The sequence below is a fragment of the Oryctolagus cuniculus genome, chromosome 14 (genome assembly GCF_051225735.1).
Source record: "Oryctolagus cuniculus isolate XC-2025 breed Fujian yellow rabbit chromosome 14, ASM5122573v1, whole genome shotgun sequence".
Lineage (NCBI taxonomy): Eukaryota > Metazoa > Chordata > Mammalia > Lagomorpha > Leporidae > Oryctolagus > Oryctolagus cuniculus.
The window spans coordinates 60,220,679-60,247,018 of NC_142880.1; the positions used below are offsets into that span (position 1 = coordinate 60,220,679).

At 40.8% G+C, this 26,340-nt stretch overlaps 1 protein-coding gene across 2 annotated transcripts; it reads right to left on the reverse strand.

Annotated features, from left to right (window-relative positions):
* Positions 1-569: 569 nt before the first annotated feature.
* On the reverse strand, positions 570-26,340 carry C1QTNF3 (C1q and TNF related 3). 2 transcript variants are annotated; one of them, XM_002714126.5, is made up of 6 exons: positions 25,341-26,340; positions 17,980-18,091; positions 15,045-15,199; positions 10,511-10,640; positions 5,335-5,434; positions 570-2,542 (listed from the first exon to the last, which is right to left on the reverse strand). In XM_002714126.5, the coding sequence occupies exons 1-6, from the start codon at positions 25,641-25,643 to the stop codon at positions 2,383-2,385; spliced, it is 960 nt and encodes a 319-aa protein (XP_002714172.1). In that variant the 5' UTR covers positions 25,644-26,340; the 3' UTR covers positions 570-2,382. The 2 variants fall into 2 exon arrangements, with proteins under 2 accessions (XP_002714172.1, XP_002714173.1); XM_002714127.5 differs by having other exon boundaries at positions 25,560-26,002.

Sequence of the window (26,340 nt, forward strand, 5' to 3'; positions counted from 1 at the left end):
AAGGTACACAATTCAAAGCTCATGAATTATTTCTGGAATTTTTCATTTGATATTTTTAGATTGTGGTTCACAGCAAGTAACTGAAACTTCAAGAAAACAAACTGTGGTTAAGGAAAAATTAATGTAGAGTTCTGATCCAGGGGTAAAATTGTCGAAGCATTGTTAATTACTTTGGCCTTCTCCAGTTTCCCTTGTGAATCTCATTACCTCACACTTGGGATTTATTTACAAGCTCATGATGCTTTCCATTTGCCTACACTCAAACCATGTGAGTCTCTACAAACTAAAATGTAGGCCTGTACATAGAAAGACTTCAAGTGTGTGAGGAAATTCCCCTCCTCCAGAGATATTCTGATTCTACTAAGAGACCTCTACATATCAATGTCTTCAACGGTTCAACTTATAATAATGGAATAACAGAAAAGTGGAACTTTTGGAGAAAGGGGACCCCAATTCTGTATCCTCATCATGGATTGGTGTGGCTGTTCACATTGTTTTAACCATAGTGAACTGACAATTCTATCACTATTACACTTCATTAAGAACATTTTAAAAAATTAAAACATCAATTCATTTTACAAAGGCATATTTATTTTCACATATTGCTTGTTACATTTTTATTGCAGTTTTACCTAAAGCCAGGCCACAGTTTTCCTCTAGTGCATTAGGCAACGTATGCTTTCCAGATATGAATCTTTTTGGTCAACACACAACATTCAATTACTTATTGATAATACACTTCTATGAAATACTTATGATATTTGATCAGAGTAAACTTCAACTTCAACCACATAACCAAATAGCCTAGAGTAGACAAACATATACATAATCACAAAATCATTACTGGCCAAGCCAATAATAGCTACTAACCATACACTTTAAGATAGCATTACATGTGGATTCAGAAAGAGTTTCAAAAGGCTTGTGGATCAAAGGAAAGAGTCAAAAGCTGAACTGAGCATGAAGGGTACTGAGTTAGTACTGAGTTGCCCTCGTTACTTCTCCCCACCTCACATGGAATGGTGAGCAACACTAAGAAATCCATAGTTAAAAAGCTTTTGTGGAAATACAGAATAACTGGAGGGTTCATTACTTCAAAGAGAATTCATTGCATATTTTTCAGATAGGCCTCTCTTTGGTGCATTTTAAATATGGCTCAACATCAGAGTAAATGCGTATTCCAATGAGGTTTCCTTTGTTTAAGACCAATCAGTTAGGGGCACCATATTTACATACTTCCTACAGAACTTATAGCATATTCTTGCAAATGTTGCTTTGGCACCAAATTTATTTTCTGAGAATAGATTTTGGGGTGGGGAAGCAGAGGCAACAGCTAGGGGCACCTCTTACAAACCTGGTATGTAAAAGCTGCTCTGTGAATATGGCTTAATACAGTAATCAATACAGGAAATCATATTTTTTCTTGACCAAAAGGTTTCTCACATGTCTCTTAAATGGAATATCCTTGTGTAGCCATTAGTTGGACTGTACACAATAGAGTTTGTAGTCCCTCCAACATGATATAGCATGTGCAAAGGATTAACTTGTTGGAGTAATTTCCAAATTAAGAAAAAAGATTTTGTCCTCAAGAGACATGCATCATTAAGAGACCATCTCAGCTGGTCATGCAGCCTAAAGTCATCAAAGATCCACTGCAACTCAAGAAATTACAGTGGCAAAGATTCAATCTGACAAACCAGATTGACAATCTACAGCCTGGATCATGAGAAAATTCTATTTCTAAAAGTACAAGCATTAGAAGTTAAGATTTTACAACAGAAATATCTTTATTTTAAAAAGAGGAGTCAATTTTTTGTGGGCTTTGTCAATACTTCTTCTACCTAAAAACTAAGTGGAATTACTAGACAACACTTAGACTTTGAGAATATTGACCCACTGGATCACTGTTACTTCCTAGTCTGGACTTTACAGATGTTTCTGGTACCCAGGTCCTGGCTAGCACCTCTGTTCTTTTCCCAGCTCCATCATGATTATTGTATCATATTCTCTGAAACATTACAAAGAACTTCAGAGGCTCCTGAACGCTTATATCAACTTAAGAACTTTTTTAAATGACTTCTCTGATAGGAACAATGATTTCCAGTCTGCATCAGAGGAGAATTCTCTTTTAGTGCCAGAGAAGAGTGATAAAAGTGCTGGGTATATTAGTCAAGGTCATCTCTGAAAACTCACATGGTTTATATGCTGAGCCCCTGAGTCATTAACAGTATTGGTGTATCTGTAGCATGATTAGCAATGTAACCAATAATTTTTTTTTTAAATACAGGCTTTAGAACCCTCAACTTTATTGTTCCTCACATCGTAACAATCCCAGCTCAGCTACAAATGTTCCCCAAAGTAGAACTATTCCTATTCATATGTTTACTTAGTTTCAAAGAGTAAGAAGCCTGCAAAAGTGGAGAAGCGCTGGTGGTCCCCATGGAGAGCACCGTTGCCCATTCTTAGCCAAACCTCATCCCCTTTGGCCAGCTTCAGCACTGCGTGGTTGCTGGATGTATCTGACTTCCCCTTTGTTTCATAGCTGGTAAGAAAAAAAGAGACACAAACTGCTTAGTGTTTATAACGAATAGACAGCTCTTCATCAAAATCTGTCATCTGCTTCTTTCTCACATTTAGGTATGGTCATGTGATTAAGTTCCGTCAATGACATATGAGCAGAAATGACATGTGCTCCTTCCAAAGCTAGCCAATAAAACTTGCACAAACAGCCCTCCTTGCCCCTTCTTCCTTATGATTGTCAAGAACATTAGCAACAATGACTAGAATGACCTTGGAAGCTGTGTGTTGAAGCCTGGATTCCTGGATTCCTGAAGGTTTTGTAGAGGAGAGTTCTGTCCCCTGTCCCAACTTGGAACCCTTCCCCTACCCTGCCTACATCCTGGACTGATGAGAAGGAAAAGTTCTATTATGTTTGAATTATTACATAAGGCCCTTGCTACAGTTGTTTAGCTTTCAATAATTAATCTAGAATTTGGCAGTAACAGAGGGTGCTCCCATAACTCAAAAGAAAATATGTTGCAGGGAGCAGTGAGAAAATACTGAGCTGGAAATTTATGGCATATAGTGGTGAAAACAAGGGCTAACTCAGAAAATAGACCTATGCCTATACTCTAAGGAGAGAGATTAGAAAAAAAAAATACTGTTTGCTACTTTTAGAAAAATATTTTTATAAAAGATGAGCTCAGACAAGAACTGACATGTTTTAAGTGGAAGAAGTAAATAGAGTCTGGATTTTTGGGCATGAACAAGGTTGCAAAGTCATTTGAGTTTTATATCTGGAAGAGCAGATAAAGTTGGGGTTTTCCAATTAAGATTTCTTTTTTTTTTATTTATTAGACAGGCAGAGTTATAGATAGTGAGAGAGAGAGAGAGGGAGAGAAAGGTCTTCCTTCCGTTGGTTCACTCCCCAAATGGCTGTTACAACCAGTGCTGCGCTGATCCGAAGCCAGGAGCCAGGTGCTTCTTCCTGGTCTCCCATGGGGTGCAGGGCCCAAGAACTTGGGCCATCCTCCACTGCCCTCCCGGGTCATAGTAGAGAGCTAGACTAGAAGAGGAGCAACCAGGACTAGAACCCAGCACCCATATGGGATGCTGGTGCCGCAGGTGGAGGATTAGCCAAGTGAGCCATGACACCGCCCCAATTAAGACTTCTTATTCAATCAATAGAGCTGTGTCACAATCTGATAGTTAAAAATGTTGACTTTCTGCTCAAATCTGTTTTAGACAGCATCATGGTAACCACTAGAAAACTGGGATAAGGTATGAGGACATAGAATCAGAGGAAGAACAGAAAAGCTGTCTGTCAAGAAAAGCACATTGGGTAGGATGTACTAAGACAGGTAACTGACTGGTAATGAATAGAGCCTTCTAAGGTTCGGGGGAAATGGAAGCACCAAAGACACAAATTTGACCTTTTAAAGGCTTGAGAAGTTAGCCCTCAAATTTGCAACAGCAGGAAGTAGGCTATGAAAAAGCCTTGAGAAAACCTACTCACCATTTAGATGTGACCATAGAGAAAAATAAAGAAAGAACTCTCACAGAAGACAGAATCAGGTGATAAAGAGATATGGGATCAATTTTGGAAGACAAGAGTTCCTCATTGCCCATTCTGGACTTTGAACTTGATGCATTAATGGTGGTTTAGACTATCTCCCATGGAGGCAGAGATGGGGAGATACATATGCTAATTTTAGAAAGAAGAACTCAATGGATATTTCAAAACCAGAGAAACAGAGAAAGCCAGAATCCATGTTGCCCTCCCCTACAGGGGCTACACTAGTGCCCTTGCTGTCCTTGCATTGGGTGGATGGGATTAGGGGTGGGGAACAATGTGATCAAGTTCTCTGAAAAGAACATCTGATGCATACAAATTTCCACAAGTGTTTCCTTTCCTCCTCTGACTCTGCCAATGAAAATGACCTACATGCATTTAGAAATCAGTTTTATAGATGGCACAGCCGCTTTCATCAGCCTGGCTCCTTCAAACACCAGAAGGAAGAAGCCCCCTCCCAGCATCTGCACAACTCCCTCCTCCACACTTTCCACCTCTCCCATCCTTCCCCAACCTAGAACCCTTGCCCTGGCTTGGTATAGGAAAATAGTTCTTGCGTGATCGAGCCCCCATATCCTGCATCACTTTGTTGCAGAAGTTACACCTACACTAATTCATCTTTTTCTGTTTTGGCATTTCAAATATATATTCCCACTTAGGCTAGGCTCTAGAATAAAAAAGCTAATCAATCATCCAAATTTATCAAAAATAGTATGAGAAAGGCATTGACTCACTGCCTCTCTGACATATCCCAAGGTAATCTTGGAGCAAAGAGTGTTATTTCCTTTTTGCCCAAGGAGACAGGGCCAGGTGGCAAGGAAAAATATCAGAACAGTAGCACAACCTGAAGAGGGAGGACCTATTCCCAACTTTTGGAACCTACTAGCCCAGGACAACAGAGGAGAAAGCCACCAAAAGGCCTAAGTCCTTGGCTAAAGCTGAAGAAGAGTAGGAAAGCAGAAGGAATGGCAGTGAGAGAAGGAAAGTATGGGTTAAGAAAAGAATTCAAATGGATGGGTATGGGGAGGGGGAGCTGGTAGTAGTTGGCTCAAAACCTCTTTCCAACATGCTGATGCTTAAGTTCATCAGATTTATTTCTTCCCAAGCAGTAGTAAGACCCTGCCATATTTTGGTGTGTGATGCTGTCATTGAGGACAAGAGCTGGAAGGAGCTCTGCTGGTTCCTATACACATGCCTGTCATTGAGCATCCTTTGAACAAACAATGGCAGCACAGAGACCCATGACAGAAAAGACCACCCACCTGTACATGCTGAAGACTGTATTGCCATTATGCATAAGGTACACGTACACTTCCTCAACATCTTCATGCTTCATCATGCTGAAGGTGAAGAAATACACCCCTGAAAAAAGCAGGTATTTATCCAGAGTTACATTAACATATCGCACAGCAAGGAGCTGGAGATAGCAGGAAGATATATCAAATGACTCCACATTTATTTTGTTAATAGTCTATGTGGTACTTTATTTCTTCTTGGCCTTTGTTTGTCTAAGGGTTTCTTTATCTGATCACCTTCAAAGTACTTTAAGATATTTGAGATTTTCTCATTGTGTGCATCGTGTATCCCTAAAAATAAGACGAAGTCATTAGGAGAAGGAATCTACTCACCTGAACTGAAGTTCACTACCTTGTCTCCTGACAAAATGCTCTTTCTAGGTGTAGGTTAACTATCAGCAGCAGCTGTCACAGGACTCTTATTGACAAGGTACATAGAGCTCTGTGGGTAAATGTATGTTATGTTCCTTGGCCTAACAAATGACTCAATAGAACATTAAACCAGATGCCTATAAGCACTGAAGGTGCTGGCCAAAAGTGAGGCAATACTGTAACACAGAATGAAGATTTAATAGTTTCAAAGAAACAGCTTGAGTAATTTCTCACATTATTCATTGTAAGAGTGAAGTAGTGTGTAATAGACAGAAAAATCTAATTGTGACTGCCATGTTGACCTTGTTACTGAAAGTCTGTATCCTCTTGATTTGAAAAAGGCCAACATACTTTAAAAGATGTGTGATTTCTTACTAGAGCCTGGGGCTCCTCACGGAAAGCAATTTAATATGGCCTGATGTACTCTAAATGCCAGCATAGAAGGTGCTTTTATTGAAATGATAAAAGAGAACTGCTGAAAGGAAATGCCCCCAATTCTACATGTGCTTGCATCTGCGAGTGCATTTTGGAAGTGAGTGAATATAAGTCATCAAGCTCTTACTGATTTTCATGTGACCTTTTTAAACTAGTAGCCCTGCAAGAGAAAAATGCAGAAATAAACATCTTTTAAAAAAAGAGCACTGATCGATTCTATTTCTTTTCCAAGTGTGCAACTAATATGGAAATTGAAAGGATGTCAATGTTGACCCATCTGATTCTGAGTCAAGTCAAACCAAATTTTAAAAGTACAATTGCAATGTGCTGGGTACAAAGGTAATTATACAAAAATCAGTCACACCCATTCGTATGCCTAGAGATTGACCCACAGATGAAAAGTAGAAGCAAATAAAAATTAAAGGATTTAAACAAAATGGTATGTATATATATATATATATATCTCCAGTGTTTTTACATTTTACAAATCTTCACCCACACACAATTTTATATTTTTGATTTGTTTTATTTTAATTTTAAATTAGTTTTGAATAGATTCAATGTGATTTGTAGATACAATTCTAAGGACATAATGATATTCCCTTCCTTCCTCCCTTCCACACAATTTTCAGTGGCTCAAGAATATAAAGCTGGAATCAAAAATAACAGGAAATTGTATTAGTTTTCCTCAAAAATGATGAGTACTATAAAAATATGGATGGCAAAAACATCTTTGAAAGAACAGACTAAGAAACCAGATGTTGAGTAAATGAAATGCCTGGAATTGGAAACACAGAAGTAAATCCATGTGATATTCACAAAGGGCTTTCTCACAACTGCAGGTACTGCAGCCAGAGGCACCACACTCACACTGTGGTCCTCAGGTCTTTGTGTTACTGTGAGTGCAGAATTTAACCTTTTCTATTTCATCAAAGCTGAAAAGTACAAAAGGGTCACTTTGCAGTCTGTTGGAGGAATTCTCATAGTTGCTGTCACCAGAATGGCATCCAACCCAAGAGAGTTCTCTAGAAACCAAGTCTTTAGTTTTCAATTACAAGGTCACTGAAGCCAGGAGAAACAGTGCAATGGCTGACCAGGTAGATCTGGGCTGACCAGGTAGATCTGCAATAAGTGGCATGGATCATATTCAACAAAACAGCCACAGGGAAATCATAATAGAAACCTTCAGAGCATAAAGCCACATGAATATGAGCATGTTAAAGCAGACCGAAGTGTGGTGAAAGGTTGCTTCACATGCGTCATATGTCAGTTCATTGCTGACTAATGAAACAAGGCACACGTTAACAGCGTTTGTGACAACTGTACCATGACCACATTATCCATAACTGTTTCTCTTTTCCAGCTGGGTACTCTATACAAAACAGGGAAAACTGAAAATCAAAAACCAGAATAAACCCATTTTCTGCAAAACTAGGCAACTGAAAAAAAAAATCAGTAAATTTTAAAATACAGATGCTCCTTGACTTATGATGGGATTACATCCTGATAAATCTAAACCCACTGTAAAATGAAAATATAGTAAATGGAAAATGTATTTAATATACCTAACCTACCAAACATTACAGCTTAGCTAACATTTACATTAAACTACAGTTGGGCAAGATCACCTAACACAAACTGTTTTATAGTAAGGTGTTAAACATCTCATATAATTTATTGAATCTCATGAATTTATTGAATTGGAGGCTGAACACCTCTAATTGAGACATCCAGAGTCCTCTACGTGCTGCAGACTCACATACAGGTGACACTAGGGCTGGGAGGGGTTCTGAGGAGGCCCGGCAGCAGCAGCTCTCAAACAGTGCCAGGAAAAATGCAGTCCCTGCTGGAGGCGCCTTGCTTTCATGTGCAGCTGCTGAAAGGAAGCTCCTGTGAGCAGGGCTGAGACAAGAAAAGGCTGCATTTGAGGGGAAGGTGACGATAAAGTCCAGAATGTGGAAAGCAGTGCCGCTCTCAGAAGCTGCCAGCAAAAATAAGGCTCCTAAAAGCCAGGGAACCGGCAAGTGCAAGGCAGGTCTGAGAAGAACTCCTTAATCTGGTGCAGTCTGGGGCGGCAGAGAAAGTGAGGCCATGTCAGGAAAGCACACACGGAGGCCATACTGAAAGGAATCAGTCAGCCCTCGGGCCACAGAGGAGGGAGCCATTGAGTTCCAAGACTGGAGGGCTACCCCGGCCCTTCCTTTTCCCCTACAGCTACTACAGACTGTGAGTCCAGGCAAACCCAACTCATGCAGTCAGCAGTTAATTTTTAAAAGTAGAAAACAACAGAAATTACCCCAATGAGCAATACTCACCAAGATGAAATATGTTATGTAGTAGATGAAAAACATAGCCAAATATCCATAATGAGTTTAAAATATATTAATGACATAACTAACCCCATGAAAGAACCAATGCAAGAACTTTTGGTAGAAATGGACAGACTAGAGAAGAAACTAAAAATTGGGGCAATCTGAAATAAAGTTCATAATTTTTGTCATACTGTTGAACATAGGTTCATTCCTTCATGTTAGTCATTATCATTTATTATATAAAATGCTAACATAGGAAAATGTTGCCTAAAGGAGATAGGATGATATGTAATACTTTTGTGACTCTTCTAAAATTATTTCAAAGTCAAAAGTTTTTGTTTTTTAAATAGCATTTTTTACCTATGTCCAGATATAATTTGAAAGCATACTTCATTGATGAGGCTTTCTGGCAGTAAATACTTCCATATTTTGATAATAGACATACATTGGTACAACCACACGAAGAATAATTTGGTAAAACTGATCAATCTTACAGATAAGTTCATCCTTTCACCCAATAATCCTACTGCTGGTATTTTAGCCTACAAGGATATCTGAACAGGCTCAATTACAATATAGTTTACTCAAAGTCATTACAGCTTTGCTTTTAATACCAAAATAACTAAAAACAACACAAATGCCCAGCAATAAGGGAATAAGTAATTATACTTTGGGACATCCAGCTATAAGAAAGAAGGAAGAAACGGTATGAAAAGAATTCTAAAATATACTGTTAAAAAAAAAAGCAAGGATGTTTTTGTGCAGAGTGGGCTAGGTTTTAGATAAAAAAGAGAGAAAATCTACTTGCATAAACTGTTTTAGCTTTTAAAATATGCAAATGTGCTACCTCCTAATTTTTTTCTTTTAATTCAAAAAACTTAGGAGTGAGCATTTAGGCTGGCAGTGTCAGTTAGGGTTCTGGCATCCCATGTCAGAGCACGCGCATTTGCTTCAGGGCCCTGGCTTCAGCCTCCACCTTCCTGCTAACACAGACTCCCTGAGGAGGCAGGGAGGGGCTCAAGTGATTGGGTTCCTGACATCCATGTGTGAGACCTGTAGTGAATTCCTGGCTCCTGACTTTGGCCCAGCCCTTGCAAGCATTTGGGGAGTGAATTAATCAGTATTGGGAGTGCTCTCTCTCAAATAAATGCATGCGTGTTAGTGTATTAAGTGGAGAGTATTCTTATGTCACAAAAATTATAGTTATGTCTTAAGTGCTTGCAAAAGATGTATCATTCTTGGGTTCCTCTTTAAAGATAATTAAGTTTCCAAAAAAATTAAAAAAAAAAAAAAGAAGCAAATTAGAATTGAGATGTAATGACTTTGAACAGCCATTGTCTGGACTGTTGAAGAACAGTTTTTGTTCTTGTTTTTTTTTCATATTTTTTGTTTTTAGGGTTTCTTTGTTTCTGTTTATTTGTTCCTCTCTTTCTTTTTCTTTCTCCCTCATACAAAGTGCTGAACTCTTTACCTAGAATAGAGTTAATCTTCTGTGTATAAAGTTAAATGAAAATAGACAAACAGGAGAGGGAAGAGGAAAAAAGGATAGGAGTGTGGGTGGGTAGGCGGATATGGTGTGAAGAATTACTATATTCCTATATATTCCTAAAGTTGTATTTATGAAATGCATGCAAATAAACTTTTAAAAAGGAAAAAAACATACTGGGCCTTCTTGGGATGAGAACAAGGTCACAACACACTGAAGGTGTGAGACTTGCTCTCTAAGGACAGGTAACTATGCCCTCTTAGGGATTGTTTGGTTCAGTTCCAATCAGAGTTCATCTTACTAATCCTGACCATCATTTTTGAAAGGGTTTTTGTCCTTCAGATTCAATTCATTTATTTTCAAATCCATCAGAAATCTACATAAGCTACTTATTTCAGACAGAATCAGAACACATTTCCACCTTAGTTTCTTCCTTTCTTTGTTCCCCATCTCCTTCACCTCCTTCCTCTTACCCTGCCTTCTTATTCTTTTTTGAGGCCTAGATTGATCAACCCAGTCATTTATATTTACATCTCACCTGATACTGGGGCCCCAAATCTACCAGTCATGACATCAAAGAAGTTTCCAATGTTGGTCTCAACACTGCTGAAGATGATCCCACTGTTCTGATTGCTGAAGTGAGTTGCCAGAGATGCCATGAATGCAATCTAAGGAAAGATTTTCTGGTTAGTTAATAGGCAATTTATCTTAAATAATCTTTCCACATAAATAAGTTTATTGCAACATTATTTATCACAGCAAGATTGGAAATAAATATCCATCTGTAGACAGAGAGTAAATAAATTATGGTAATTTCTAACATTTTTATGCTATGCAACCATTAGAATAGTTATGTAGAGTCACAATTCTGAACCTATGTTTCAGGAGACATCACTCTTTAAATAAATTTTGTCATTAAAATTTTGTTATTAAGTAATACAGGGGAAATTTGCATAAAATACCCATTTGTACCTAACAAGTTCACATTAACATATTAAAGAATTGGAGAAACCATACAGTCAGTTTTTAAATTCTGTTCACCCTGTATTATTTCTCCCCAGCAGATATCTATTAATTTCTTTTGGAATAGATGATTCAAACACACTTTGAGAATCCTTGATGTTGATCAAAATGTATATATATACATATATATGTCTATATATTATATATAACAAAAATATCTTTAATACATTCTTCATTAAAAATTAAACAATGTAAGATCATTGTGACCTGATGCCAGACTTTGTTGAATGTATCTGTGTGGGTGGGGTTCTTCAAGTTGAGGGAAGAATCTATAGGAATATCCACAAAATTATTAATAGCAGATCTCAGTAAAAGTTCCTTGGGAAATTTTTATTTTCTTCACTGCATCTATAATTTTAAAATGATCATATGCTAATTTTATATTAGGAAAAAAGATATATCCATTTTAAAGATATAGAACTTGGGGCCAACACTGTGGGTTAGGGGATAAAGCCACCACCTGTGACACTGGCATTCCATGTGGGTGTTAATTTATGTTCCAGCTGCTCCATTTCCAATTCAGCTCCCTGTTAATGGCCTGAGAAAAGTGGCAGAAGATGGTGCAAGTGTTTGAGCTCCTGCCACCTATGTGGGAGTCCTGGATGAAGCCACTGGCTTTGACGTGGCCTAGCATTAGGCCATTGCAGCCATCTGGGGCATGAACCACCAGATGCAAGATCTCTATCTGTGTCTCTCCCCCCCTCCCTCTCTCTGTAACTCTCTGTAATTCTTTCAAAATAAATAAATAATTTAAAAATTTTTAAATAAAAATTTAAAAAAAGATGTAGAACTCAGGACCGGTGCTGTGGCATAGGCTACGCTTCCACCTATAGCACCAACATCCCAGATAGGCTCAGCTCTGGCCATTGCAGCCATTTGGGGACTGAATCAGTAGATGGAAGACCTTCCTCTCTGTCTCTCCCTCTCTCTGTCTGTAACTCTACCTCTCAAATAAACCTTTAAAATAAACCTTTAAAAGATGTAGAACTCTACTTGTTGATATCAGTTTAAGACACATTGTCCTTCATGAAATAAGGAAATAATAGTACTGTATATTTCTAACACATTTTAAAATTGTCTATGTGTTTACACAGATACAAATCTGAAAAGATGTATAATCATATTTTAATAGTAATCATCTCTGGACATTTTTTTCCACAGCTATTTTCTGGAAAGGTATGAATAATCTTTATAAGACAAAAGGAAATGTTTTTAGTTATTGAAAATGTCAAAAAATAGTGTAACAAAACTAGCAGTCTATTTGGATATTGGGAAAGTGAACGTTTCTGGGCATGAGTTTGCCTAAAAAAATGTGTTAATGGAATAGTAATTTAGATCAAGGAATGCGAGGAGCCAGTCGGTGCAGCAGCCATGGCTGGGACGGGTTACGAGTGCGTTCTGGGTAGGATCTGATGATCTCCAGAAGCTTCTGCTCCATCAGGGAAGAGAATTAATTGAAGAAACCTGCTCATGATGGCAGCCGAAAGGCCCGGTGAGTCGGAATAAACTGCGTAGTTAGGTTCCAAAGACAGGAGATTGAGTCACAGCTGTGTCATTTCTGATGGTTCATTCTGCAGGTCGTTCAGTAATTGACTTTCAAGTTTCTATAGCACTGAAGCAGAGAATGGGGCACTGCTCTTCCTCCTCTTCCTCCTGCTCTACTGCTCTTACTACTACCAACCTTCACAAAGTTGAACTTCACAATGTAAACTGCTAACAATAGCTAAAAGAACCTTAGGAAAATGCTATCTGTCAAGAACGCTTTTGCTGGAGACCATCATGGGAGAGACACCTATGCAAGTCAATCCAGTGCCCTCTTTAAATGAGTCATTGAAACTGTGTGGATTAGATTGGTGAATTCCTTCACTTTCTGGGATTCTGTTTTCAGGGAACACGGAGTGTCCTCCTTCACACACTGCCTGGACCAGACTGCCTTCTGCAACATACGTGAAAGGAGTTCTCCCAAGTGATTGTACTGTGGTTTGAAGACCAAGCAGTGACCGGAGCAATTTAATAGCTGCACGGATGTGCACTGTTACACTGGCAGCTCCAGGGCCCCTTCACCTTGGCACAAGCACCCACGAGTTCTGAGTTACAGTGTCTGTCTTTGAGATGGGCACTGTCCATCTTATTAACAGCCTTAACCTGCCTGAGTGGCATCTCTCTTCTTTAACTTTGTAATTTGATGCTGGCACATGGATCCCATATTGCTGCAATTATCAAACAACACTCACTAAAAAGTAACAAAAACTGCAAAGAGCAGTTAAAGTAACACCAGGACCTTTGATTTCACACTTGAAAAAAAAAAACTGAGACACAGAAAATTGGTGGAACTTACTCCAAGTCTAACAACCACCATATCTGCCCAAATAAAAGGCCAAAATTTCCCCTGTCTTTTGGAAAAGAATTGCTTTATATTCTGATTATTTAAAAGCCTCTCACATTTATAGACTTTCTCTCATTTACTTTATTTATTTTTTTAAAGATTTATTTATTTAAAAGACAGAGTTACAGAGAGAGGTAGAGACAGAGAGAGAGAGGTCTTCCATCAGCTGGTTCACTCCCCAGGTGGCCGCAACAGCCGTACAGCCAAAGCTGTACAGATCCGAAGCCAGGAGCCAGTAGCTTCTTCCGTATCTCCCATGTGGGTGCAGGGGCCCAAGGACTTGGGCCAGCCATCCTCTACTGCTATCCCAGGCCATAGCAGAGAGCTGGATCTGAAGTGGAGCAGCTGAGTCTTGAACCGGTGCCCATATGGGATGCCGACGCTTCAGGCCAGGGCATTAACCCACTGCGCCACAGCGCCAGCCCCCATTTACTTTATTTCATCCACAAATTTTTCTTTGGGAAGACATATTGATTAGAAATAATCTTAATTTTTAAAATGCTCATTTTTCAATATTGATAGAAGTCCCTCGGGAGAATTAATTTTAAAATATTAGCTCCTCCCTGCCTCTGAAAAAAAATTAACCCAGACCTAGTAATTTTGTTTGGTGACTTAACACCATAATTACAAGTTTGAGATATTGTTAGCAACAAGAAACGTAAAGATCATTTAAAGTTTGGGTGTTGTGGCATATGGGGCTAATCTGCTGCTTGTGATGCCAGCATCCCCCATAGGACTACCAGTTCAAGTCTCTGCTATTCCACCTCTGATCCAGCTCCCTGCAAATGTGCAGAGGATGGCTCAAGTGCTTGGGTCCCTGTCACTCATGTGGGAGACCAGGATGGAGTTCCCAGCTCCTGGCTTTGGTCTGACCCAGCCCCGGCTGTTGTGGTCATTTGGGGAGTGAGCCAGTGGATGGACAATCTCTGTCTGTCTCTCCCTCTCACCTCTCTGCTTTTCAGATAGATAGATAGATATTTTAAAAAGATAATTTCAAAGACAAAAATAAACATTAAAGACAAATTAAAAATAGATAAACTTGAACAGGATATAGATTTGTAACCTTATAAATGGATTCAAAAACCTTACACTTAAATGAAAATGATCTGCTATGAAAAACTATGTGTGAATGACTCAAATACAAAAAATTTACATAAAAACTGTGTCCAAAAATCTGAGAAAGCAATATGTGAATAATATCCATGTATGTGTTGAAATATGTGAATGTAATAAAATTAATGACTAAAATATTATAGCTAGACATTCTATTTTATATATATATATATTTAAACATGTTATTTATATTCTACACAAACATATAAATATTTATGTAGTTAAGCTGTCCAAGTTGTTATTTAACAAATCTTCTCACTTGGAAAATACGTTAGCTTATGTCCATGGTTGCCTTGTATGCAATGTGGTCTTATAAGGGAAAAGATTTCACTCTTCAGAGTTTCTCTCCTCCCTAAGAATGACCTAAAGGCTCTGTTTGGAAAGCACAGGTCTTCTGCAAATACCCTGCGGTGTGGATGAACAAGTGAGACTCAGCTTTACTCAGAATTTGTGCAGCACTGAGCCAGAGGTCAAGCCTTCTGACGCCCAGTCCTTGGTGGTGATCAGACAAGGTTAGAAGTGACCTGGAGGGGTGCCAGGGGCAGTTTACCTGCAGTTCTGGTGGAATCCCAGGGTAGCCCTTCTCTCCCTTGGGGCCGTGCTGCCCCCGCTCCCCTCGAGGACCCAGGTCACCTTTGTCTCCTTTTTCACCTTTGGCCCCTTCGTGGCCAGTGGCTCCATTATTGCCATTGTTTCCGTGGTTTCCTTAAACAACCAGACATTACCACATGAGAAAATCCAGGCATTCATACTCACCAACTATTTTTAGATGAACACAGCTCCTTTCTCCAAAAACGTCCAAGCTCAGTAGTAGGAGGGGGGCATTTGAAGCAATCTCAAATATAGCCAAAGAATATCATCAAATTGGGCCTCTCTTAAAAGGAGTATTGGGCTCAGAAAATAACCTCAGATGTCTCAAGGCTCCAAAGCCTGTTTTTTCTATGGAGAAAAGTCTTGGATGAAAGCTGAATAGATGACTGATCTCTCAGTATCATTTAGAATAGCAGAGATTAAAAATTATCTAAATAGCTACCAATAATGTAAGAATTAAACAATAAAATGACAAAGTCTAATAAATGATGTTATACAGTCATAAAAAGAGATGCTGAAGAAAATATTTAGGGACCAGTGTTGTGGGACAGCCAGTTGAGCCACTGCTCAGGACACCTACAACCCATATCAGAGTGCTGGCTTGAGTCCCAGCTACTCCACCTTTGAGCCAGCTCCCTGCAAATATGCCTGCAAAGCAGTGAAGATGACTCAATTACTTGAGTTTCTGAGACCCACAGAGGATGACCAGATGGAGTTCTTGGCTCCTGGCCTCATCAATGTCCAGTCCCTGCTATTGTAGCCGTTTGGGGAGTGAGCCAGCAGATAGATGGAAGATATCTCTCTCCCTCCCTTTCTCTCTCTCTCTCTTTTTCTGTCAATCTGCCTGTTAAATAAATAAATAACTCTTTTTAAAATAAAAATGTTTGGTGATATATAATGATATCCATGACATGTTTAGATTAAAGGGTTATAAATAAATAGAGCATAATATCAGTTTTGTTTGGAATATATGATATATTCACGGGGAAAACAAGATGAGAATAAATTACACACAAATACCTATAGAGGTGTTGTCCAGAATAGACGAATCATAAGTGATTTGTGTGTAACTCTATATACTCTTCTATCTCCTTGAAGTTTTTAAAAGAATTATTTTATTTATTTATTTATTTATTTATGTATTTATTTATTTGAAAAGCAGAGTTCCCAAAAGAAAGGGAGAGATAGACAGATATCTTCCATCCACTGATTCACTCCCTAAATGACCACAATGGCTGAGGCTGGGCCAGGCTGAAGCCAGGAGCAGGAACTTCATCTTGGTCCCCGATGTGGTAACTAAAGCCCCAAGCACTTGGGCCATCCTCCACTGCCTTCCCAGGTGCATTGGCAGGAAGCTGGATCAGAAGTGGAACAGCCAGGGTGCTAAGTGAGGGATGCTGGTGAGGCGGGTGGAGATTTACTGCACTGTGCCACAATGCCAACTCTTTCCTTGAAGTTTTATACAGAGGAAATGAATCATTTTTATAATAGGGGTGGCATAATTCCTTGATGAAAACATACAATAATTTTGAAAGCAAGAGATGAATAACAATTTCAACTCTTCATTTTACTTTAACTAATAAATCATATCCACACCTCTTCCTTTATTTTTCAGGACCCTTTGCTATTTTTTTCATGCTACCTGTGATCAGGTTTTATATCAAGCTTCCAATCCTTCTAAATGATGAACTTTCACTTTTTATTATAGATTACTGTGTTCTTTGGGAAAGCCATTTCTTGATAGGAAACATGTAAGCAAGGCTAATCTGTCCAGTTTAGACAAAAACAGTTGAGAGCTGTGGATATTTCAAGAGTATGGAAGCCCCTTACCTCACATCGCTGTACCTGCTGGCTGCTACCCTTGCTGAGCAGTGACAGAGTCCAGGCTAGGATTCATAGTTCAAGGTCTAACAGTGAGTTTTCTAATCATATATTTGGTTTCTTGTGACTGATTCGTCCAAAATATTCAAATAGTAAAAGACATTTGATAAGTATTAAAGTCAATGGGCGTGAATCAGAGAAGAACAATGGACTTTGGTTGAACCCCGAGAAGAAATGCTGTCCCCAGCGACTGCAAGAGGAACAAGTCAGTTAAAAACCCAGTTAGGTTTGGGAGTCCTAGGACAGAGGGAACCTTGGGCTTCCCTGTGCTCGGCTGACCTGCGGTCCTAGCAAGTCCCCAGAACGACCCCCTGCATGGGGGCAGCAGCACAGAAGAGGAGAGATGGCTGAACTGCAGGACTAGAAGGACTTGCTGCCACCTCCACAACATCCCACATGACACAACTTGTTCCTGGAGCCCAAGAAGGCTTCCATGAGGTCAGATGAGGCGTGAAAATCAACTGCGAGACACTTGAACCTGGAGAGTCCCTGAGACTGGGGGAAGAGAAGCTTAGCTGGACTTAGAATCACACCGAAGGGTGTATAGCTCCTTAAATGGCACTGTGAAGATGACGACAGTCCAGTCCAGTAAGTTCTCCTCCCTACCCTGCCCACACTTCATAAATCCCCTGAAAATCAGAGATGGGATAAAGCACAAAGCACACTGTGGCAGAAATACTGGCACCAAGAATAGGATCCAATTAAGATCTAACAGTGCACACTCCACGCTGGTGAAGAGTCTCCCAGCCTATGAATCTGGTACCCCAGGGTGTCTTGAGTGGTTCTGGTCCTGCAAGTGATATATAGAATAAATACTACAGAATTTAGTATTTAGCCAACAAAATTGGCTTAATAAGCCTGGAACCCCTACCCTACTCTCATTCCTTTGGGTTTTCTATATATATATCCTTTAGATCACACACACATAATCCCAAATTATTTTTGGTTTGTTCTTGGCTCCTAACTGGGTGCCATCTGCAATTAGACTGGCAGCACAACTTACTCTTCCTTACCTGGAATGCCAGGAGGGCCTGGAGGTCCAGGGGGACCTTGGTACCCGCGGAAGCCGTAGTCTCCATGGCAGCACTTGCTGCAGTCTGGGGGCAGTCCTCCGGTTTGTGGAGACTTTAAAAAGATGGAAAGAGAAGCTTCAGGGGAAGGTACTGTGAGCACTTAGGATTTTATTTTTTAATTTCCTCAGGCTCTGGCCCTTGAATCACCCCACAACAACATCAGGAAAACTGATACGGGGTGGGGAAATGAATGGCATAGGAGTGGCAGGAGCGGATAGGTGATCAAAAGAAAAGGCAACAGCAAAGTCAAGGAGGAAATGTTCCTTGGAGAGGCGCGGGGAGATAGGGCAGAGCTTCTGAAGGTGCTTTCCTACTGCTGGTCTGACAGCAAAGGGCGAAACTCCTGCAGCAGGGGTCCTCATCCCACCCTCCAACCCCTCAGATGTAGCCAGATGGCATGCATGGCCCTCGATGCAAAAACAGCCAACTCCAAACATAGTTATTAAACTAACTATAGTCATGTACTGGGTTAGCAGCTGAACTAAGGAAATTGAGGAAAAAAGACGTAGTATTATTTATTCCAATGCATTATTTATTCATCTACATTATTTATTTATATTTATTTATTTACATTGACAAGTAAAAATTATATATATATTTTTATTCTGTATATTGTGGAATGATTAAATGGAGCTAATTAACAAATGTATTCCCTTATACAATTTTAAGAATACAAAATATTTAAAAATACATTGCTATTAACTGTAAGTCTAATACATATATATATATTTTTTGACAGGCAATGTGGATAGTGACAGAGAGAGACAGAGAGAAAGGTCTTCCTTTTCCATTGGTTCACCCCCCAATGGCCGCTCCGGCCGGCGTGCTGCTGCTGGCATACCACGCTGATCTGAAGGCAGGAGCCAGGTGCTTATCCTGGTCTCTCATGTGGGTGCAGGGCCCAAGGACTTGGGCCATCCTCCACTGCACTCCCAGGATACAGCAGAGAGCTGGACTGGAAGAGGAGCAACCGGGACAGAATCTGGCGCCCCGACCGGGGCTAGAACCCGGGGTGCTGGCACCACAGGTGGAGGATTAGCCTATTGAGCTTAATTCTCACCATCCTGAAACAACTTAGAATCTATGAGTTCATTCCATGTATTGCAGTTCGAAATTTAAGATGAGGGGTGGGCATTTAGCCCAAGTGTTAAGGTGCCTTTGTCTCACATGAGAGTGTCTGAGTCTGATTTCCAGTTCTGGCCTCCGCCTCCAGCTTCCTGGTAATGCAAGGTGATAGCTCTGGAGACTGTGTCCCTGCCATCCATGTGAGGAACTAGTTTGAGTTCCCAACTCCTGGCTTCACCCTGGCCCAGCCTCAGCCTTTGCAGGCACTTGGGGAATAAACAAGCACGTGAGAGCTCTCGCTTTCTCTCTTCTCTCTCTCTCTCTCTCTCTCTCTCTCTCTCTGTGTGTGTGTGTGTCAAACTTTTTAAAAAGTAAATTATTATCCCATTTTGGACTCATATTTAATGAGTAGTAATGAGTAGTAAATATGCTGACATGACACTGAGACACTGAACTAGTTAAATGCTTCTCTGTACAAAGACAGCTTTCTAAAGTTTGTGTTCATTTTCAAAGAGCTGAAGATCTGGTGAGGGTTGATTGGCAAAAGAGCTGGGTTTGCATATAAAATGTGGACTCTCATTAAATTGGCAACTTGCCTTTTAATTATGTCATGCAGAAGACTTGTGGAAACTTTCCTAGACACCAATTATAATTCAATGGTCTTTTGAAAACAGGATATTGTTACTATGGGATTCATTTAGGAAAATAAAAAAGGAAAGACAGAAGAGGAAAAGAGAGACATAGAAGAAGGGCAAAAACAGAATCTAAAATCCAAGTTTTCTCTCCCACTAGAAATACAAGCAGAAAACTGGGTGAAAGCTTCACAATGCTGTGTCTCTAGATATTACTTATTTTTTTAATAAAAAATGAGCATGGACTTGGTCCTCACCCTTCTGTCCTTTTTTTCTAAAATTTTCCATGAAGCTGTTCAGAGAAAACAGACAGCATCTGTGTCCCAAGCACTGTCCTGCAAACACTCAGGAGCTGCACTTAGGAGCTGACTCCTCATCTTGTTTTCAGACAAGAAGTACATGTTCTATATTTTCTGGACTCATTTTGCTCATGTGAAATGTAGTTTTTTAAATTTTTTCTTTATTTTAACTGACATTTAAACATTGGGAATATTTATGGGGTTTCATGTGGTATTTTGATACATGTATGCATTGCATGACACCCAATTGGGCTAATCATAACTATCTCCACAAACAGTAACATTTCTTTGTGATAAGAATACTCGAAATCCTTTCTTCTAGTTCTATTTTTAATAGGAAAATATACAGTACATTATCATCATCTATAATGACCAAGAAGTTCTGGTGTTCCACTAAAATACAGCTTTTTAAACCCCAGGAGATCTAGGACTCTGCCAATGATGGGTTTTAGGGATGGGGAAAGGAAAGAATGAGGGGAAGTCCAGAAGTGGAACCATTTGTGTAAGAATAGACTGGAAAGCTAAGATGCTTGAGGCTGTTGGAACAACCACTGAACTGGAACCAGAATCATCAGAATCCCATCCCAGATCTCTGTGACCTTAGAGAAGTCACCATTCCCCAGATGTCATTTTCCTGTCTGCTAAATCAGAAGACTGGATGAGATGGTCATGAGTTTTCTTTCTTGCTCTAAGATGCATACAAAGAAACCGAAGACGTTTGCAAAGCCTCAAATAATAATTTAGAATGATTCTGTTTTCAAAGTCTGGGCTTGAGAAGTTAAGGGCAGCAGATGGAAGTCTGCTAACTGGGCCTGGGATGTGGGCTCAAGCCACTTGGGTGCACATCAAGGAGCTAGAGCTGCCACCAGGTGGTGAGAGACTTCCCGTTACTATTAGTCACGCACCTCCTAAAGCCCTCCTGTGACATTCTGTCACACGTTCCTCCCCCTAGCATTGCTTTTCAGTTAAGTAGTACAATGGTTGTGACTCTTTTGATTGCTTTTTAGAACAAGTTGGACAAGCTGTGCTAATTCAGAAATTTTTTTCCCCATGAAGGAGAAATTGCATGGAGGCAGCTGTTACCCAAGACTCTCAAGTTTACCAGCTCCTTCCCATAATTAAATGTGTGCTGAAGGCATGCAAATGGGCAGCATAGAAGGGGAGCAGTATTGAGAAGACAAGCTCCACTTATTCCCAGATGGAGGCCTAGAGGCAGAGACTCAGAATTAAGCTCTATGATTAGTAGTGACTTGTGGGAAGAAGAGTCCATAACCTCTTCTTTAACCCAAAGAGGAAGGGAAGGTAGAGGAAGGAGAGAGGGATGAAGGAGAAGTGGATGTGACAGAGGAGGAGAGATAGATACAGGTGAATGATTTAGAGAACATGCCAGGGAAAAAGAACACAGGTCTGCCCTCTGGAATCCCCCAGGAACACCAGGACACTACCACTCCGGGACAGAAATCTGACCACCTCACCACCCTGTTATGAACAAACAAAGCTCTTGGCAGCAAAGGCCACACTCCCCAACAGAATCCTTTCCAGCCAAGCACTAAGCCCTCCAGCGTCCTTTCCCCACAGCCCAGAAGCCCTGGCTATGCCCGACTCCTCATGGGTGATCTCAAGCCTCATAGCTTGGTCCTTTCTGAAGTCTGTGCCATGGCTATCCATCCTGCTGGTCTCTTAAGATCCACTTCAGTAACCATCACCACTTTGACATTTTTCCCCAACTGCCTGTTGTGCATTGACCTTGTTTAATAACATGGCATTTAATGAAACTTAATTAATTTAATTTCACTAAATTTTTTAAATTTTGTTTATAGGATACAATTTTATTCATGTAATATTTACAAATTTGGGGACATGATGATTCCCTCCTACCTCCTGCCCACCCATACCCCCACGTTTCTTCCTGCTCCCTCTTCCTTTCCCATTCTTATTTTTTACCAAGATCAATCTTCAGTTAATTTTTATATTCATATGATTAACCTTATACTAAGTAGAGAGTTCACTGATTAGTATGAAGAAAAAAAGAAGTAAAGAATAAAAACAAGCAAACAAAGAAGAAAAGCATTATGTCTCAATAGTCAAGGCAAGGACTGTTCAAAATCATCGCATCTCAAAGTGTCTGGAGATCTTCAAAATGATTAGGAGACAGGAGGTTGGGTGTGTTTATTTTGGTATTCTCCAGTCCCCATCCTGAAGTTTGGTACAAAGTAGGGCAGAGGAAATGCTTAGAAAAGGAATTAATGAGGAAAAAGGAGAATGAAGGTGAAAGAAGAGGTTTGAGGGAGGTAACGAAAGGAGGAGGAGCATAGTACAACCCTTAATTCAATTTGTGTCTCCATCTCTACTGGTAGAACTGAATTGAAAAATACCAGAATATCAGTGACTCTAAATCGCCCAGTTTCTCCTTTTGGGGTATTGTTTGAAATCATTCAGGGGGGCCACTGTTGTGGCTTAGTGGGTTAAGCCTGCAGTGCCAGCATTCCTTATGAGCGCCGGTTTGAGTCCCAGCTGCTTCACTTGCAATTCAGCTCCTTGCTAATGTGAATGGGTATAGCAACAGAAGAGGGTCTGGGTCCTTGGGCCCCTGCACCCATGTGGGAGAGCTGCAAGAAGCTCCTGGCTCCTGGCTTTGGCCTGGTCCAGCCCTGGCTGGGGCAGCCATTTGGCAAGTGAACCAGAGAGTAGAAGACCGCTTTCTCTGTCTCTTCCTCTGTGTGTGTGTGTGTGTATAAATCTGCCTCTAAAATAAATGCTTAAAAAAGAATTTCTTTAGGATCCCAGGACTAGAAGGTGGGGTGAAGTAGAAATGTAATTTGGATGTCATTGGACTGCTCAGTGTTGTTGCCAGGAACTAATGACAACGTGTCACTGCCTTCTGCCACCTCTGGGACCTCCCACAGTCACAGCCAAGAAGGACACCGTCTATGGCAATGGAAAATCCAGATCGAGACTTGAACAAAAGTGCAAATTATATTTACCACTAAGAAAAACACATCATCATTAATCAACCTTTAGTCAGAAAATTATCAGATGAAAGCATAATCTAAAAGTGACATCATACTTAGAGGCTTTCAATTTCTCTAGAAACTCTAAGAAGCAATTTCCTCCTGACACCGCTCCACAGAACAGTGGGGCAACCACCTTGTGTGGTCCAGGCAGAAGTCCCAGGTTAGGATAGGACATCTAGCCTAGCATTTGGGACACCCAAAGTATCTGAGTTCAATACCCAGCTCTGGATCCTGACATCAGCTTCCTGCTAAAGTAGAACCTGGGAGGCAGCTGTGAGAGCACAAAGGGGACCTGGATTGAGTTCCCAGCTCCCAACTTTGGCCCCGCCCAGTCCCAGCCGTTAGGAAGTGAACCAGCAAATAGGAGCTCTCTCCTTCTGTGTCTACTGGTCTCTCTGTCTCTCTCTGTCTCTCTGTCTCTCTCTCTCTATCTCTCTATCTCTCTCTCTCTCACACACACACACACACACTCTTCCTCCCTCCTCAAATAAATTTTTTTTAAAAATAACAATAAAAAAAGAAGTCCCAGGATAGTATCAAATCTGCAATGGTTTCTGTGTGTAATCTTGCTCTGTTCATATAAACAGATGATTAAACGTCTTAATATGTGGCAGGAGGGGGTTAGACTTCAATTGCATGAGATTTTCCAGGGCCTGTTTAACTCATTATGCCTCCATCATCTCATATACAGGACATAAAGACTTAAATTTTTTAAAGATTTATTTATTTATTTATTTATTTGAGAGTTACAGAGAAAAGGAGAGACAGAGAGAAAGAGGTTTTCCATCCGCCGGTTTACTTTCCAGTTGGCTGCAATGGCCAGAGCTGAGCCAATCCGAAGCCAGGAGCCTCTTCTGGGTCTTCCTCATGGGAGGGGAAGGAGCCCAAAGACTTGAGCCATCTTCTACTGCTTTCCCAGGCCATAGCAGAGAGCTGTATTGGAAGAGGAGTAGCTGGGACTCAAACCAGTGCCCATATGGGATGCCAGCACTGCAGACGGTGACTTTATCCATTGTGCCACAGTGCCAGCCTCTAGACTTAAACTGATGGGGCCCACATTATGGTACAGCATGTCATATGAGTGGCAGTTTGAGTCCCAGCTGCTCTACTTGCTATCCAGCTCTCTGCTGATGTGGAAGGTGGCCCAAGTGCTTGGGCCCCTGACACTGCATGGGAAACTTGGTTAGAGCTTCAGGCTCCTGGCTTTGGCCTGGTCCAGCCTAAGCCATGTGGCCATTTGGGGAATAAACCAGCAAATGGAAGATCTCTCTCTCTGTCTCTCTCCCTCTCTCTAACTCTGCCTTCCAAATAAATAATTTTAAAAAAAGACTTAAATTGAGCAGTTCACATACCACTTATAGTAACTTTGAAATAAATTTGTCACTGAAATAGTCACAGAATTGAAAACTTGGGACTTAATGGGTTAATACATAAAAGCCATCAGTTCTTATAGTAACCCTACTTTTTCAAAGATCACATAATTCAAAGTAATTTTTATTGCCCCCTCATCTACTGTTAGCATAGTAGATGCCTAGAAGGTGAGTCGAAATCTGTTTCTTTTGTTCTGTTTTAAAGTAAGCTTCACTGATACGTAATTTACTAGACCAAAATATTAACTCACTCCCACACTACTCTGAGAGTCAAAGATACTTCCTTAAATGCTGAACTATACATCAAGCAATATACCAACCCCTCTTGGATTACCAGACATCAATCATACCATAAGGTTTGTATTTTAAATATACATGGTCTTATTTTGCTTTAACTCTTTCTTTTTAAAACAGGTTGAATATAGAGGCTTAGCAATAGAGACTTCTGTAAGTCAAAGAAACAAGACTGGTATGAAATATCCCAGTCAACTCACAAGTCAAAGCAAAAGAACTTTGATTGCTTTTGACAGCCTCAAAGGGCAGCTGCCTCCTGCTGGGAAGGACTAATAAAGTCCAATTCTCAGGATCAGCAACTGATTATATACAGTAATCCATCTATCTACGTGGCTCAGCACCCTGCTGCACCAACCGAGCAGGAAAGAAACCAAGTTCCCACATAGCAGGAAGCTGGTTAGGCCACTCTTTATCTTAACACATCATTGCCACTTCTGCTGATTTCCTAACAGAAACTGACAAGACCCCCTTATATCCCAGAGCAACCCAGAAAGAGATCCACAACAGTTTAGCACAGTTCTCAAAAGCATTGATCCTAAGAATCTTAGCTTAACAACAACAGCAACAACAACAACAAAACAAGTCATTAGGCTTTCACAGAAATCCTTAGAAGAGAATTCCGAGTACCTGGCCCCAGAGTGAGGTGATCTGGGCTAGGTCATCTACCTCGGGGTGCGGAAGCTCATCTGGTCTCAGGGGTTTTAGGTCTGTAGAAGTGTTATTATCCACAGTCCCAGTTTTAGCATGGCTCCGCTCTCTCACTTTCTCCCTCCTGGAGCCGCTACGGCCAGTCTGCTGGTGGCTCTGCACTATTCTCGCCACCACTTTATTAGCTCTTCCGCTCACCTCCATGTATTCATCTTGACACAGGCAAAATGGGAGGCAAAGCAAAGCCAGCAAGTGCCAACAGACGAGCTGCCTCCCGAGCATGGTTCTCAACAGAGCCACAGAGCCTCCTCGGGAAGACGGCGGCGGCCCCAGGCGCCCTGCTCTCCACGGGTAGATGCCAGGGCTGCAGATGAGAAGTGCAGGCGGCTGGGTGCTTTTATACTTTGGCGTGTAATAAATAAGGCTGCAGGCATGCCAGAGTGACAGCAGCCTCCTCCCCAGAAAGAACAGCTCCCATTCATCACTTTCCCCCACCACAGGCAAGACGGATTTGTGAGCGCGGCTCCCAGTTGGTGGGGTTCACAAATGTCACACCTTGGCACGTTTTTGTTGGAGAGTGGAGAAAACATACAGCTGGAAACAGAGAGCATGTGTCCAGTGGTTTGCTTCTGTGATTAGACATGGAAAGGCTGTGCCTTCGCGGTCTAAAATGCCTTTTGGAAAAACCTACCCCGGAGCTTGCCAGGAAATTCCGGCTTAACTGCATCAGTTCATCTGAAATGGCAGCAGGAACCCATCCCAGGCAATCAAGGGACGGCTCGCTCTGTAGTTGTACAGCTAGTGTTTCCCTACTCTGGCCCGCTTCACGGAACTCATTCTCCTCTCCAGATGCCGGCAGAACAAAGCAATGGGTTGACTGTGAAACACGGAGCTGAATTCAGGTGCCCTGTCTTGGGATTTAAGAGAGAAATGTCCCTTCCTAGGATTTATCTTGTTTTCTCTTTTGTTTCCAAAAGCC